The sequence below is a fragment of the Miniopterus natalensis genome, chromosome 14, assembly GCF_054644295.1.
Source record: "Miniopterus natalensis isolate mMinNat1 chromosome 14, mMinNat1.hap1, whole genome shotgun sequence".
Classification (NCBI taxonomy): domain Eukaryota; kingdom Metazoa; phylum Chordata; class Mammalia; order Chiroptera; family Miniopteridae; genus Miniopterus; species Miniopterus natalensis.
The window spans coordinates 44,212,595-44,228,377 of NC_142094.1; the positions used below are offsets into that span (position 1 = coordinate 44,212,595).

The following is a 15,783-nucleotide window of genomic DNA, read 5'->3' on the forward strand; positions in this document are numbered from 1 at the left end:
GAGGCCATAAACAGTTGCTTAACTGCAGCATTTTGACAACATAATCCTGCTTAATTCTGGTTTAGTGTGATGCTTCCTTTTTTTTTAATTGGAGAATTGATCATTGAATTTAATTCTGCATTGTCAGGCAGATGACTACAATTATGTGATGAAGGATTTGACTTGCCTTTGGTCTACTGTGTATGAGCCGGGATCACTTACAGAAAAGAACCCTTTTTTTCACACTGGCAGAAATTGCTAATGATCATCTTGCCTCTTAAATCCCAAAGCTGACTACTTGACTACTTTGTCACTACACTGTGGTAATATTTGCAGGGCATGGCAAAAAATGAAGTCACTTTCCTGACAATGCCTGCATTTGCCAATTCAGCCTCTTTTCCTCCTTACCACCCAAATCTCAGTGCTCAGTGAGGGTTGGTCAGCAAGGGGCTGGGGCAAGGAGAAGTAGATTATTGAAAAGCCATGGTCAGTAACTACTCTATTAGATGTGTGATATTGTGCTAAGTGTAATGCTTTGGGTTTAATGCTGCCTTGCATGCAGGAATGTATAATCTTATAAGAAGAAAAAGTAGAAAAATGCTGATTAGAAACACTATCTTGAGTAGTATCCATAAAGGATGATTCATTGGGGGGAAATCTGGAAGTCTGTGATGCAATTTTGATCATTTAGATTGAACTTCTACAAAATTATTTTTGGATTTCTAGTAATTTTGTTGCAATTCCACTTATTCAGAGATCACTGCTGATGAGTATTGTTTAGAAATGGGGAAAGTTTCTGTAGCCCATCAGAGCAAGGATTCTTGGGTATTTTGGTCATGCGGGTATCCCCAGTGCCTAGAGCCGTGCCTGGCACACTGTGGACGTTCAGTAGGTGTAGAACAAATGAGTAAGTACACTTACGCCATGGTTCTTTTCCTGGAGAAGTGCAGGTGCCACCCTGTCTTGTTAGGCAGGTTCAGATCAGAGTTGCCCATGAAGGGCTTAGGAAGCCCTTTCCTCCAGTTTGGCTGTCAAACTTGATAATGATGCACATGTTTTGTGGTGGTCAGCTGTTGGCAAGGAACTGAGGAAATGAAAGGAAGGCACTGAAAACAGCTTCTTCGCTCTTCTTTGGGTAGCTGTGCCTCGATGTCCACGCCTGCCTGTCTGGCAGTTTGGCCTATAGGTGAGGACTGTAGCAAGGCATGAGATAGACTGTATAACCATGTCTTGAGATACATATATGCCAAAGAATGGCTCCCTAGGCCCCAAACACTTTTAGCAGCAGAAGCCACTTCTCTCTGTACATCTTCCCACTTCTCTTCTCCATAGCAGTGAGGCTGTGATTCATTCTTTTCATGAGCCTCGAGGAAATGGCACAGCTGGCTTGGCTCATTCATTTCCTTGTCAGGAAAGTCAGTGTGACCTTGACAGTCAGTGGGAGACCTGCAGCAAGCACGTTGTGTTTGGCTGGATTCACTAATGACCGAAAAGTACTTTTGGCAATTCCCCATGCTCTTAAGTGTTGTGTACTACTAATTTATTGTCCTAGGTTGGGGTGATAGGTACTGATTTGCAAGAATTATTTCTGATTTACCTGGGTCATGTAAATGACCAGTGCCACTCGCAGGGAGGCCTTTGATAAATATCACTGAAAGAAAACTGTTGCAGAAAAGATGATGAGATATACTTGCTTTGAGTCATGGAAACTATACCTTATTTGCACCTTATTTGAAGTTAGCAGAAAGTAACTTTGGATTTATAAAGTTCCTCTGAAGATTGCTCTCCTTAAGGAGAGTCACCTCTGCGAGTCCAAATCCAAACATAGGCCTTTTGTCCTTTGTTAGTATTTTCTTTGGTAGAGGATTCAGGTTGGAGAGAGCTACTGTGACCTGCTGTTTAGGGAACGGTGGCCAGATGAGAGCTGGCTTACATCACTGCTAGGAAAAGTCAGATCAGGACACCAACCCCAGGGCCTTTGCTTTTTGTGCAAAGCTTGCTGTTAGAGAGCCATTTTCTCTATAAACTGAGCTTAGAGAAGAAGGCACAACACACCTAAGGTGGTGAACTTTTAAGAAGCAAGAGTTAGTTTAAATATAGATGATCTGCTTTACTGGCAATTTGGAGGCCGCGGTGGGACTTGTTGTACCTTTTGTAAGACAAGTGAGGAAAGATGTTGGCACCTGTACATGTGCAGTTTGTTTATGAAATATAAACTCTCCTGTTGAATCGAGGGCTGGAGAGGTCAGCGTCCAAGGTAGCACATCCTACCTTAGTTGGGGAAGAGGTGCCTCTCCACGCCCTCTGCGAATTACCTAATGCCTAGAGAAAGTTGAGACAGCCAGACTTAAAGCCCTGTTATTTACTGAGTACCAGCTCTGGCAGGGGTGGGAGTGGAAAGGTTCTGTGAAACTGACAGTGACTCGGCTTCATTTTCTGTCCCAAGGAGGAGAAACAATACCTCAGGGGTTGTAGTGTCCAGTCCTTATTCAGAGAAGTGTAGCTCTTTTCAGCTTTAGACTCTTGCTTTATGTACACCCAAGCCTGCCGAGAACTGAGGGGAGCTGATGGGAGCTGGGACCGCCTCTGTCCTCTGTTGCAGGCTCCAGCTCTAGGTCGGTCCAGGGCTGGCCATCGCGGGTTTGCAGCACATCCTCCTCAGTATTCCACAGCAGCTGTCTGGAGCTTTTTCTCCTGTGCCTGAACTGATGTCATTTCCCCCTTGGCAGACAGCTTGGGCTTTGCTGCGTCTGAGATATGTCACGAGAAGGTGGGGGTGGGTCAGAGCCAGGCAGGGGCGGGTAGCGAGGAGAGCAGGAGGGAGAGTGCCTGCTTGGTCCCAGGACCCTGTTTACTTTCTCTGCTTTGCTCAGGAAGGCTGCTTTACTGGGACCGTGGAGCATGCACGCCCACCAGGGGAAATGCTCATTCCAAGGACTTAACTTTTAAAAGCCCCGTGTTGCAAACGTTAGTGTGGATGATGCCCTTGCAGGATGCCTTTCCTTTTGGGTCTTAAACAGGTAATGAACTGGTTGTACTCGGATCTGGGTTGGGAAGGGGAGAAGGGTGGGAGTTCGTTTATGGTACTTCTGCTTGGGGTGAAGGGAACCTTTTAGAAAATGTCTCGCAGTTATAACACGCCAGCCCCCATACAGAAATTTCCAGCCTTCCCTTCTTGTTTGCTAGTGGCTCCTTACTTCTAGAGCCACCGTGTTATTAACCCCCCTACATCCCCTAGTCTCTCTGGGGCCGTCCCTTCTTATTTTCCATTAGACACCATAAGACTGTTTCCAGAGCTTCTTGGAGGAAACAGTTGAGAGGTTGAGGTGGGGGAGGGGGAGAGGCAGAGTAGGATTCTTCATCAAAACCCCTTTTATTCCTTCTCCATTTTGATTTGGCTAGTTAGCGGAGATTACTTTACAGTTCTTTGGTCCTAAAGAGATTTCTGAGTGGATAGGGGAGATCTTTTTTTAAAGGGAAGGGCTCCCAAAGGTTTTCTCCTTTTAAGCATGTGGTCAGGGCTGTGTGCCTGAGGGACACCCTGGACACTGCAGAGGCATGGGGGAGGGATCAACCACCTTTTGGCCTTCCTGACTGATTTTTCAAAACCAACAGACCCCTGTGGCTGAGACTTGATTGCTTTGGGAGCCGCTGTTTGAAGTAGGGGCACTACATTATAGCCGGTAACCTAGTTGGGATGAGAAAACAGTAGCAAGGGACCAACTGCTGTCTGCTGCAGACACAGCTGTTGCCAACTATTTGTTCCAGGGCTTCTGAGAGTTGGCCATCCCCCTCCTTGGTCTGAAAGGCATGTCTGTATCGGAATGCGTAACTGTAACCGGGGCCTCTGTAAGAGGGGGTGGGGAGGGACACACACCCTCTGCTGCCTGTTTCTGGTGAGCAAAAGCCACAGAAAAGATCAAACCAGAAGCCTTAGAGAGTCCCTGCTAAGGACTGGTGGTCTAATCTCGCCCAGAAAAGTGCTAGGTGAGCAAATCTCCCTTGGGTTGCCTGAAACTCTTTTAAAAGTAAGCTTCTCTGAATAGCTCCACACATTGCATTACTGCTCCTGTTGATCTTCAGTGTTTCTTTCATGCAGTTGATAGGCAGGGTTCCCATTTGAGTATCTCCTCTTTTCCCCAAGACTGTCATTTTAACCTGGGGGCAGAGAGAACCCTGGTGAGGCTTTTGAGCAGCGTTGGAAATGGGATGGATGGAGCATCCCATCCTAGGTCAGATAATGGGGAGAGTGTGCCTGATATCGAGGAAAGAGTAGGGCTGGGGAGCAAGAAAGACCTGTGTCCATATCCTGACTCTGTGGTCTCAGTAGGCAGGCCTGCTTATCTGTTCTGAACCTCATCTTTGAAATGAAAATAATAAAACCTACTCAAAAGAGTTATTGGGAGGATTTCACAAAAGAATGTATTTATAACTGTAGCACCTTGGCTGGCTGAGAGTAGGCCTTTTAGTTAAAAACATAACTTGTTTTTATCCACTCATTCCTGAAGAATGCAAGACAGCAGGAGTACCAGAAAGTCTGGAGGACAAATTCCTTTACCAAGGTGGAGGGTGTGGTGGGCAGGAGCTCTTGCACCGGTCATTTGGTGTCATTTGGTGACTCTCATTGTGCATTGACTGAGAATTGGGAGGCTGTGGCTTACTGTACCAGTATACTATTAATCTTATGTATTGGGGGGCAAATGAGAAATTCAATACCCTCCCACTCAGTTAAGTGAGAGGATGTAGTGATGGGTAAAGGGCTGGGTTGGTTGTTTTGGGGGGCATCTCAGAAGATCAAGAGCAGGTGAATCTCTAGCTCTTATTTCTGAACAGGTTCCTGGTAGAAGGCTAAACTAGAGGACCTCTTGAAGGCCCCTTCTGCCCTCAGCTTCTGTGATTCAAGCCTTGCCTATAAAAACCTTGAGTATTTTGGTTACATAATTGTTTATTTCTAGCATTTCTGTGTCTGACGGTTAAAACTGTTCTTTATTGGACCCATGTAAAAGCCAACCTTCTAAAGATTACTTGGTGATAATTCTGTTTTTTAAAAAATGACATAAACTATATATGCTACTTATCTTTATCATACATAATATATATGCACTATTAAATACTTTTTTCCTTTTAATTCACATAACTCACAACCTTGTCCTTTGTGGTAGTGTGATTCTGTTTCTATAGAAGTGCGTGCTGAGGCTTATAGAAATTAAGCCACTTGCCCAAAGTTGTTCAGTTAGGGAAATGGTAGTTGAAGGTTTTGGGGTTTTTTAAAAGCCCTGTTTTTTTAAAATTCTAAAGTCTGAGAGATTTTCTCACCTAGACAACTTTGTCTAATGTCTGTGAGAATAGAGTGGGATTAATGCATTGTTCCAGTTGGGGCATATTTTCTGAAGTTGCTTCTAGGTGGTCCAGGAGCCAGATAAGACACTGCTCTTATCTGTGTGAACATTTGCATTTTACTCTGTGAAGACTCTCAGGCATGCATCATCTATTGAATAATGCCACTGCATGGAGATTTTGAACACCTAATGAAAGAGGTCAAGGTACAAAGGATGCAAAAAAACGAAATAAAGCACAGTTCTTAATTCCTGGGAGCTCACACTGTAATGCAATTCTTTTCAAAATGCATAAAAATCACCTGTGAGGCGGGCTTATTAAAATGCAGATTCAGTAGGTGGGGGTGGGGTCCAGGAACATGCATTTCTATGGAGGTGCTGATCCTGGTAGTTTCTGGTCACTTTGAGTGATCCTCTTTCCCCCATCCCCACCCTTTAGTAGCAGGGAAATAATTACATGACAGTATGCTGAGAGTACAGCTGAGGAATCCCCAGGAACTATAATAGCTGAGGGTGGGAAAGCATCTAAATCAGGTTGGGGGAGGGAAGGTGGCTTGGAAGGCTTTCTGGAGGTGATATCTGATCTGAATCTTGAAGGATGAGTAGGAGTTTACCAGACATATGAGCTGGGGAAAGAGCATTCTAGGCAGATCAGGTTGGGAGTGTTGTTTTTGTTTTCTTCTGCGGATGAGAAGGGAAACTGTCATCTGTGAGTCTTGGTGTTAAAGAACTTGGCTCACCAAGTATTGGTGTCCTTTGTCACAGAGGAGGAGGAAAGCATTAGGGCCCTTCAGTCAAAATGAGTGTGACATGAATTCAGTGTCTGTAAAAGGCAGATAGGCCTGTAGCTTCCTTCTAGTGAGCTGTCTTAACTGTCCTTTGCATGGCAGAACTATACAGTGTTAATTAAAGAGTAGTCTTTTTGCTTAGAGGAGCTAAAATTCATAAGAGAGTCACCTGCTGAACTTTTTGAGAAGGCACTATGTACCAAATTTTAGATAAAACATACAATTGAGCATGCTATCTATATGGGTGTGTGTGTGTATTTTATTATCTGGCAAGATCAGAAAATGGGTTTTCTGGTTAAGGGAGAATCTATCATGTATACCTAATGTATTACTGATTTGCAGAGAACAAGACTGCAATTAGAATGTTCTTAGTGTGCTGATTTGCATGAATTCTATTTCCTGTTTGGTTCAGAAGGTATTGATTTTGTAATGCTGAAGCATTCTTATGACCAACATTCTATATCAAAGTATTTTGCACCTATTCTGTTCAAAACATGTGCATAAAAAGAGGTATAACCTCTGTCCCTGCCCTCAAGAGGTTTACAGTCAGGTAGGGGAAGCAGAACAAGTGTGCAGGTAACTGGAACATTGGGCAGGTGGTGCTTAGTGACATTAGAGAGGAACAGAGTGTTACAGAAGTTCAGAGGAGTGAAGAGATGACTTTCTGCAGGTGGCCCTTTCCATAGTCTAGTAGTCTCAGTTGCACTGTAGGTGTGTGGAAGGGCTAGTCGAAGATAAATTCTAGTCAGAATGCAGGCTAGATCCATCAAGACAATAATTTATATCTTGCACCTTGGAATGTTGCCTTTCTCTGTGAGAAGGGCCCACTGTGCCTCAAATTGTGCCACTGATAAAGTGAGATGATCCCTGATACTAGAAATGAGTATTCTCCAACAAAACTGGGATAGGTCTGGGACTCTCTCAGGCATTGTGCCCTTGCCATTTTAGAATTTGACATGGATAGGGACAGCTAAGAGGGACCAACTCCTGGGCCAAGGGGCTTTTTATATTCTTGAAAGGGGGACCTGGTCCCTACAGGCCTTTGATTGGCCTGATGCTGATTGTCAGGGCAACCAGAATATTGAACACCAGTTACTCCCTGGGCATGGTAAGAGATCTGAGGGTCTTACAAGGACAACACTGAAAATGCTGTGGTAATAGCCAGCCTAAAGCTGCAAGGTGGGAAGAGGAATTTGCCAACTTCTAATGTACCCCCTAAACTGCTGGATATTAGCTGACATTTACATGATACTTTTATTATTTCATCAAGACAGCCACCCGTGAGGTAGACGGTCTTATCTCCTTTCTACTGTGAGGAAACTGAAACTCAAGTTCTCGCCTGAGGATCACACAGCTAATGGGTGGCAGTGGTAGCTCTGGGGCCAGTTCTTCTCAATGTTGTCCTACTCTTGCATATTGCCCTGGTATGGGACCTACCTATACCAGAGTCTGCTGCCAGACCTACCTGCGTGCCCTATGCTCAGCAGAGGACTGAGTGTTGACTTCCAGTCACCATTACCCTCTTTGTGTGCTTAGCCTCTCTTTACCAGGTTCAGGACAAATTGAGCAAGATTCTGCTTGGAGGGTAACTGGCTGTGTATAGTGCAGCACATGCCAAGGTGACACTTGTTTGTACTACCAGAGGTTGGAGCCAAAATCCTTATCGGAACTGATTTGTAAAAATCTTGTAAGTGAAGCACCATAGAACACCTCAGTTCCCTACTGTCCCCTAAAAGTGAGAAAGGGTGGCTGTTATCTAAGCCTTTCTGGTGAATTTTTAAACCCCAACCACCTCTATTGCAAGAAGGTGCTTTTTTAGAGGAAAGTGGCTTGTTTTTCATCACATTCCTGATATCAAAGCTAAGAGAACTCAGTGGCCTGGACAATAATTTAGTGGAAAAGACGACTATCTGCTGATTTTGAGACTTTTATCCAGGATGGAGCCAAAGAAAACATTTACTTCCTCCAGTGATATCCCATGAGTTTCATCCACCCCCCTCCCACCCCTTTCCTTTGAAGATGTAAATTTTAGTCCAGAAAAACAATCATTTTGGGCTACTTAAAAAACTGGGCTATAAAAATTCCTTGTCCTGCCCTAATTCCTTACCAGCCAAATACTAGTTTCTTAATCTGCCTCCACCCCCCCCACCCCCCCCCAGCATTTCTTGACTGTTTGTGCTAATCTATAGTTGAAACATCCCTGCAGGTTGACCTGTTTTAGCCATTTCTTTGCCCCTCTGTGGCCATTGCTTCTCTGGGCAGGCCTCAGCTGGGCTCGAACCCTGGACCTCACAAGAGGCCTCTGTTGCTGGTTGCTGGAAATGCTGATTCAATTTTAGGTGGCTGGCTTGATTTATCTTGTTCTTTTAACTGAAAGGGAGAGGAGGGGCAGTGGTGGAAAGCTGTAGGCATTTCAGGAGACATGCTTTGACAATGGCTGGAGTGTAACATGGTGACTTCTTTTCCTGAAAGTGGCTGAGGGTTTGCTGGGACTGTGTTGCATATAAGACATTGGTTCCCTTGGGCACTGCATCAAGGAGGCCAGAGTATTTATTATTGTTTGGTTCTCTTAACACACTCCTCTCAGGAGCTTCCACTGAACTGTGACACATGGTCTCAATTCTTGGTTTCAAATACTGCCCAATTTATCGTGTGGTTTTCATCAAGGGTTTGGAAATCCCTGGTTACCCACCAGGCAGTGGTGTGAATACCTGTGACCTCCCACTCCTCTGGGTGTGGCTCTGGAGTGTGGTGAGAAGGCCCAGGATAGGCTGGGGCAGGCTGCCAACAAAAATAGAACATGCAATAGCTCCTGGTCTCTGGGTGAGGTTCCAGATTAATGGACCAGGCTCAGGTTGTGCTGGGTTACTGTAAACCTGTCATGGCCAGAGAGCCATGGGTAGGTCTCTCGGCAGTTATGTGAAATCACATCACCACAGCCTTGGCTTAACCCTTGGAGGATCCTTTCTTGTACCTGGTAGCTAAGAGGCACAGGGAGTGCCAGGCAGGACCAGTTCCTGCAGTTACTTGACTGTCACTCACCAGGATCAGTACTTTCTGTAGGTTTTGGATATCTGATCCTTTGCTAGGGTAGGTGCACTTGAGAGACTGACATCAGTTCTGCTCTCAGGGAATTTATAGAATAATTGGGAAGTCCATGATGCCATCAGGCAACAAGACTGAACGGAACATGATCTGCACTAAATTGTGTGGTGAAATTTGTCTGGCAGTTTTGCCCCCCTCTCCAGGGGACATCTGGCAATGTTTGGACATTCCTGGTTGTTACAACAAGGGGGGTGTGGGGTGTTGCTACCTGCATCTAGTGGGTAGATGCCAACACTGCTAGTAAACATCCTACCAAGCACAGGACAATCCTCACAGCAAAGAATGATCGGGGTCCAAATGTCAATAGTGCCAGAAACTGTGGGTTGGAATCTACTTATGAGTGGTATGGTCCACTTTGCTTAGGAAGTAGTCATGAATTCATAGGCCTCAGGGAATGTGGAATGTTTTAATAAAGGGGAAATAGGTGTACTTTTTTCCTGCTGCGTTCTAAGCAATATGTGTTAATTGTCTGCTCAGAGACTTAGAATTGTGACATCTTGGTTGCCCCTGTGAGCGGGTACTATGTCTGGTGAAGAATATACGTGTAGAGTTAATTTTTTATGGCCAGTACATCTAGCCCTTCTGGAACTGACATTTCACCACTTAATCTGAATAATCTGCATAAGCAACCCCCGAAGAATAGGAACTCAGTAGTGCCCAAATAACTGTATGTAGCTTAAAGAACAATTAGAGAGCAGTTATTTGAATAATAGGCCATATTTCAAGCCAGGTGCCTGTTACTGTGGTGTGGGTTTATTATAATCTATCTTTGATAACATACTAAATTCTCCCTTTTCTAAATCCATCTTTTAATCTAAGATCTTAGAGTTCAGAAAGGTCTTTAAAGTTATTCAGCATATTTTGGAGATGGAGCCTCTGGATTCTGAAGATTTAAAAAAAAATTTATCTATTTGCAGGGAGACCATTGTTAACGTGACCCTTTGTTCAAGGTAGAAGTAAACCGTTTCTTCAAAGTGTTGAACTTTTCATTGGCATTAGATCTCTGCTACTGGTCTCTAGACAAACAGGCACACAAGGCAAGTCCCGTTATTTTTTCTTTAGCTCTCAACAAAAGCCTGCTGCAGTGGGATAGAACTGCTGGCAAAAAATGGGGTTGATTTTAGAATTTTGCTTAAAATGAGGACTCTGCCCCTGAGACCCCACGTGTGCTCTTCACTGTCAAATGAAACTGGTGAATCCCGTTTAAAGCACATCAGCAACAAATTAACTTGTACCTTTATTATTTCAGATCCCTTTCAAAGAAGTATTTTATTTGATCAAGAGCCATTTTCAAGATATAACAAAGGCTTTGATGAGCTAGAAGCCAGTCATAGAAAGAATATTGAACCAAAAGCCAGACCAGGGTTTTGAGGATCCCAGTTTTGTTATCTGCAGCCTTATGCTAAGTGTCACTTCCTTATCCATAGATAAGGTAAACATTAAAAAATTTTTTAAAAAAATTGATTTGAGAGAAAGAGAAACATCAGTTTGTTGTTCCACTTATTTATGCATTCATTGGCTGCTTCTCATATGTGCCCTGACTGGGGATTGATCCCGCAACCTTGGCATATCAGGATGACGCTCTAACTAACTGAGCTGCCTGGCCAGGGCTAAATTTTTTTTTTTTTTTTTTTAATATAACAGTTTACTTATTACGAAGTTCCTCAAAGACAAAGTTCACATTTTATCTGTTGTTTTTTGTGCCTGTCAGCATCTAGTAGGAAAGTTTAGGATAACACCTAAGCATGAAATTCTTTCCACTAAAATTTGGGCTTTAGGTCCAGAAAACTTGTTCTAGCTGTGTGACCACTCTAAACCTTAGTTCCTTAGTTTCCTATAAAGAGGGGAATATATAACATAGATAAAAACGCCGAGCCAAATGCTTGATTAACAGTCTCTGGGCAGAACTTGGCTCTATCGCATCTCTTGAGTGTTGTGGCAGGAGATTTTCCTGACTCTGCAGAGATATTTCCCACATGGATGAAAGAGGGACCCTTCTCCTTGTCCAGGTGCCTATTTTACAGTTGTGTATAAGGTGTTTCTTGAGCCTCAGTTGTCTGCTGTGTTTATATTTGGGCCTCTGTGGCATGTCTTAAGCTCAAGGTGAGGGAATGAACAATCTCTTACTGAACTTGAGAGCAACAAAAGCTGATCAGATGCCCACAGGGGCCAGATAGGCTTGAGTCAGGTAGATGGGGTATTGGATAGTAGGGATTTTTGGGAAGGCTGTGGCAGAGCCAGAGCTCATGAACATCTGTGACTCAGCCTAATTTGGCCCTAAGGCCCTAATATATGTGTCCTGAATTTTCAAGAGAATCTGAAAACCTGAATTTCTGTATGAATTGTTCTCATTTTAAAGTATTGACAGGTAATTCCATTTTTTTAAAAAAACATTGGGAAAAAAAGATACCATTAGTAGGCCCATTGTATCCTAAGGGCCACCAGTTTGCAATCCCTGATTTGTAGCAGGAGAGGCAGTGATACAACATGGGACAGAAAAGACCAACATGGCAAGTCCGCTGAATTGCCTTCCTGCTCAGTTGAAGTACCACTTGCTCTGTTGCGTGCTACCTGCTATTTTGTTCTTAGCTCTGCACCAGCTCTTGCTGAAATGCCACATTTCTCAGTGCATTTATTCTGTGACCAGTCATGGGGGGTTTTGGGGGAGTATCTCAAGGCAGGACTGCTTTTCCTTCTAAGTGTCCAGGGAGGAAAGAGGGGCACATTAATCCAATGTCCTATACTGCTGCAGCCAGCCAGACCCTGCAGGCCTGCTTGCACTAGGACATTGACAAGTAGCTTTTAATAAAACCATGGGATATGTTGCAACTTCCAGTCTTTGCTCTGGGATTTTCCTACCAGGGTCAAGTGGCTTTATCTGAGTTTGTTATTCAGGTTCCTAATAGCAACACAGGAAATGGATTTTAATTTCTTTGTTGGCTGCTCTGTTTGGGGGCTATTTAATGAGGATCCAGTTGCATTGCAGCTTTGACAGCAACAGTGCTGTGTGGATAGGAATGTACCCAACTGATATGTTAACTTCTAAAAAAATTATGTTTATGATATACTGTGTGTATATTTTTATGGACTGAGGCAGGGAAATTATAAATAATTTAATGTGTCTTGATTCTAAGTGGCTAGTCTTGGGGGTAACTGTTGGGATGTTTTTGGGATTCTAGAAAAAGAATATTAGATATTCCACTTTTAGGGGACAAGAACTGTGTATATTTTACATTTATTATAAATCTAGGGCAGTGATTCTCAGACTTGAATATATATGAGCATAATCAGGGGAGTGTGTTTTAAATGGCAGATTTCTTCAGTCTGTCCCCAGAGGTTCTCAAGCTACATTCTTTTTTCTTTTTTTTAAATGTGTTTTTATTGATTTTAGGGGGGGGGGTAGGCAGAGGGAGAGAGAGAAACATCGATCGACTGCCTCCTGCACAACCCCTACTGGGGACTGAGCCCGAAACCCAGGCATGTACCCTGGCCAGGAATCGAACCAGCAACCTCTTGGTGCATAGGATGATGCTCAGCCAACTGAGCCACACCAGCCGGAGCACAAGCTGCATTCTTAACTACAGTGGTACCTCGGTTTTTGAACGTCTCTGTTGGCGAACATTTCGGTTTTCAAACACGCCTTGGAAGGAGAACATGTCACACGGCTTCCACTGAATGCAAGATACTGAGGCCCCGCTGTTGGCTGTTGATCCCTCAGTTTTCCAACGTTTCAGAACTCAAACGGTCTTCTGGAATGGATTACATTAGAAAACGGAGGTACCACTGTAATACCCCAGGTGATTTTGGACCCATGGGAAACATCTCAATTTTGTTGCATTTGTTGTCTCAGTGTGTTCATTGCTAGTTTGGGGCATGTTCACTTACTTGTGAGGTGCTCTTGACTAGTTCTGACTCACTGTGTTGCCCTTCCTCAGATTCTTTAAGAGAAGACTGTTAGAATTGTTCCAGGGGGCCCTCACAGGATGAAGTAAATGTACCCCTGTCCCTGATCCATCAGGGGCCTCTGGAACTCCCCTTCAGCAGCATACACTTAAGTCAAATCTTGAAGTGGCAGCTGCCCCCATTGGTTCTAGGCTTTTCTCAAATCTCTCAGTAGCTCCAGTCTTTGGCTTGACCCTTAAAGGCACTTTACAACTAGAGGATGGGAGACTGGGTGTTCCTGAGCCCTGGAAGCTAGAGTATAGAGAACTTAAGGGCACACTATCCAATTTGAGGGATGAGCCTGAATCTCACCAGATGAGATTTACTGGCTTGGTTAGGGGAACCTGCCCCCGGCTATTTGTCCTTTTGGAAAATTACTGAACTCAACCAAACAGCATAAAAGTTCATTCCTAATATCCCAGTCCATACAAAGCAGAGTCTTGGTTAACTTCTTAGCTATGGCCTGCCCTTTATCGGAGCTCCTTTAGCTAGTAAAGCTTAAAGGTGTAATTGTCATATATAGTATATATTGTGACGGAGACAAAAATAATATATAACAATCCCTACCATCAAAGAGAGGGAGGTTAGACTAATAGATAGTCCAGGACTCCTTGCTGAATCATTCCTCTGACAGAACTTACTTCCCTTTATTCCCAACTCCTCCGTAACTTCCTTAAACCCAGTTACAAATGTGTCCTTGAACAATTCTACTTATTTTCCTCAGTTCTTCAAACAGCCTTAAAAGCAATAGTATTAGGGGAAAAATGAGCTTAACTTATTGTAAAATATAGGTAATTCCACAAAGTATATATTTATTTATTTATTTACAGCCCACAAAACTTTAAAGACTATTTTTTATGACCACCTGCAAGTCTTTTTCTAAAGACCTAGAATTGCTGCATTTTCAGAAATTGAAGATTCTATCTAGAATAGAACAAAAATATCTGATTCTAAGTGAAAGTTGCTTGCTATCACCTCTCATTTAGCCATTTCAAATATGCCTTGTTTATGAAGCCTCTCTTATACTTTGGTCATAGAGCATTACCAAAATCAGATAGAACTCCACTTTAGTAGATGTGCAGTGCTAGAATTTGGTCTACTTTCTGGAAAACCATTCCTGATTTAAAAATGGGAGGAAAGTTGCCCTGGCCAGTGTGGATCAGTGGTTAGAGCATTGGCCCACGCACCAAAGGGTCGTAGGTTTGATTTCCGGTCAAGGGCATGTACTTGGGTTGCGGGTTCAATTCCTGGCCTCGGTTGGCTCTTGTGCTAGAGGCAACCTATCAGTGTTCCTCCCCCCCCCAAAAAAAAAAAATCAATGGAAAAAATATCTTCTGGTGAGGATTAACCAAAACCAAACAAAAATGGAAGGAAAGTTGATTTTGTTGCTTACTCTGCAGTAGCAGCTACAACTTGGGTAGCGGGGTAAAAATAAAGGAAGGAGTCCAAGTTGAAAAGTAAATATGAGAGTTGCAAAAATATTTTGATAGTCAAATCTCCACCAACTAAGGAGAAACTAGCTATGTTAGCCAACAATGAATTTACAAACTGTGATACTTTGGATATTATTTTAAATGTTGTACAAAGCACTTGAGGTCTGGCTTCTCCTGAATTCTCAGCTCTTCCTTTCACACTACTCTGCCTGAGATTCATTGTACTCAGTCACACCGGTCTAATCTCTGTGTAACCCATCTGTTTAGTTTTTAATTTCAATAACTATTTTTCTACAAGTTTTATTTTTCCCCCAGACTTCTTGGTTGCTGTCTCTTTTTCAGTATGTTTTTCATTCTTTCTTTTTGGCTTTAATCAATTGAAACATGTATTTTATCGTTTATATGGTCATTCTATTTTCTTTTTTTAGAAAGTCTTATCCTGCTATTTGTTGAATTTCCCAACTTTTTGTGATGTATTATTTCTGCATAAATTTTTGTATTTTGTATTGTGAGTTCATCTTTAACAGAGCTTTATTTGTGGGAATCCTTCATGCCCTGATTGAGGGTAGGTCTTACTAGAGTTTTACATTTCTTCTGGCAGCTGTCACAGAGTTATTGCCAGCCTAAGCCCACTTTTTGTGTTAAACTTTTGGGTTGGGGATTCTCAGACCATGTAAGTAGTACAATTTAAGTCTGAAATTAGTTTGCAAAAGGCCTATGGTTACAGATTATAAGAGGAGATACTTCTTTTGTTCTCACTTCAGAGCTTTTTTGTCACTGTGTACCAGTGGGCTAGTTTTTTGTTTTATTTTTTTAGAGTTTTTTTTTTAATTGACTTTTAGAGAGAGAGGGAGAGAAGGAAAGAGAAAGAGAAACATTGATGTGAGAGGGAAACGTTCATAAGTCAGTCAGTCAATGGATCGGCTGCCTCCTACACCCCCCTGCTGGAGATTGAGCCCATAACCTGGGCATGTGCCCTGACCAGGAATCGAGCCTGCAGCCTTTTGGTGCACTGGATATGGTGCTCAGCCAACTGAGCCACACCAGCCAGGGCCCAATGGGCTAGTTTTTTTTCCCTAGTCTGCTCTCTCTCTGCTTAAGGATCCTCACTTTATATTGGTGCTTAGTTCCAATTCCCTGTTTCAGGTATGTCCAAGAGCAACAAACAGCCACTTTCCAGGGCAACTGGAAAGACTTGAC

General features: G+C 43.2%; 1 protein-coding gene across 2 annotated transcripts in view; it reads left to right on the forward strand.

Moving 5' to 3' along the window:
• Window positions 1-15,783, forward strand: part of WBP1L (WW domain binding protein 1 like) — a 56,948-nt gene that overhangs the window by 20,273 nt on the left and 20,892 nt on the right. The window contains exon 1 of one of the 2 annotated variants that reach the window (XM_016219966.2): window positions 2,843-2,999. The exons of the other annotated variant lie outside the window; for it this stretch is intronic. Coding sequence (XP_016075452.1) covers window positions 2,973-2,999 — 27 coding nt within the window. The 5' untranslated portion in view covers window positions 2,843-2,972. Of the gene's footprint in view, window positions 1-2,842; window positions 3,000-15,783 lie in introns of those variants that run through there. 2 annotated transcript variants of the gene reach the window in all.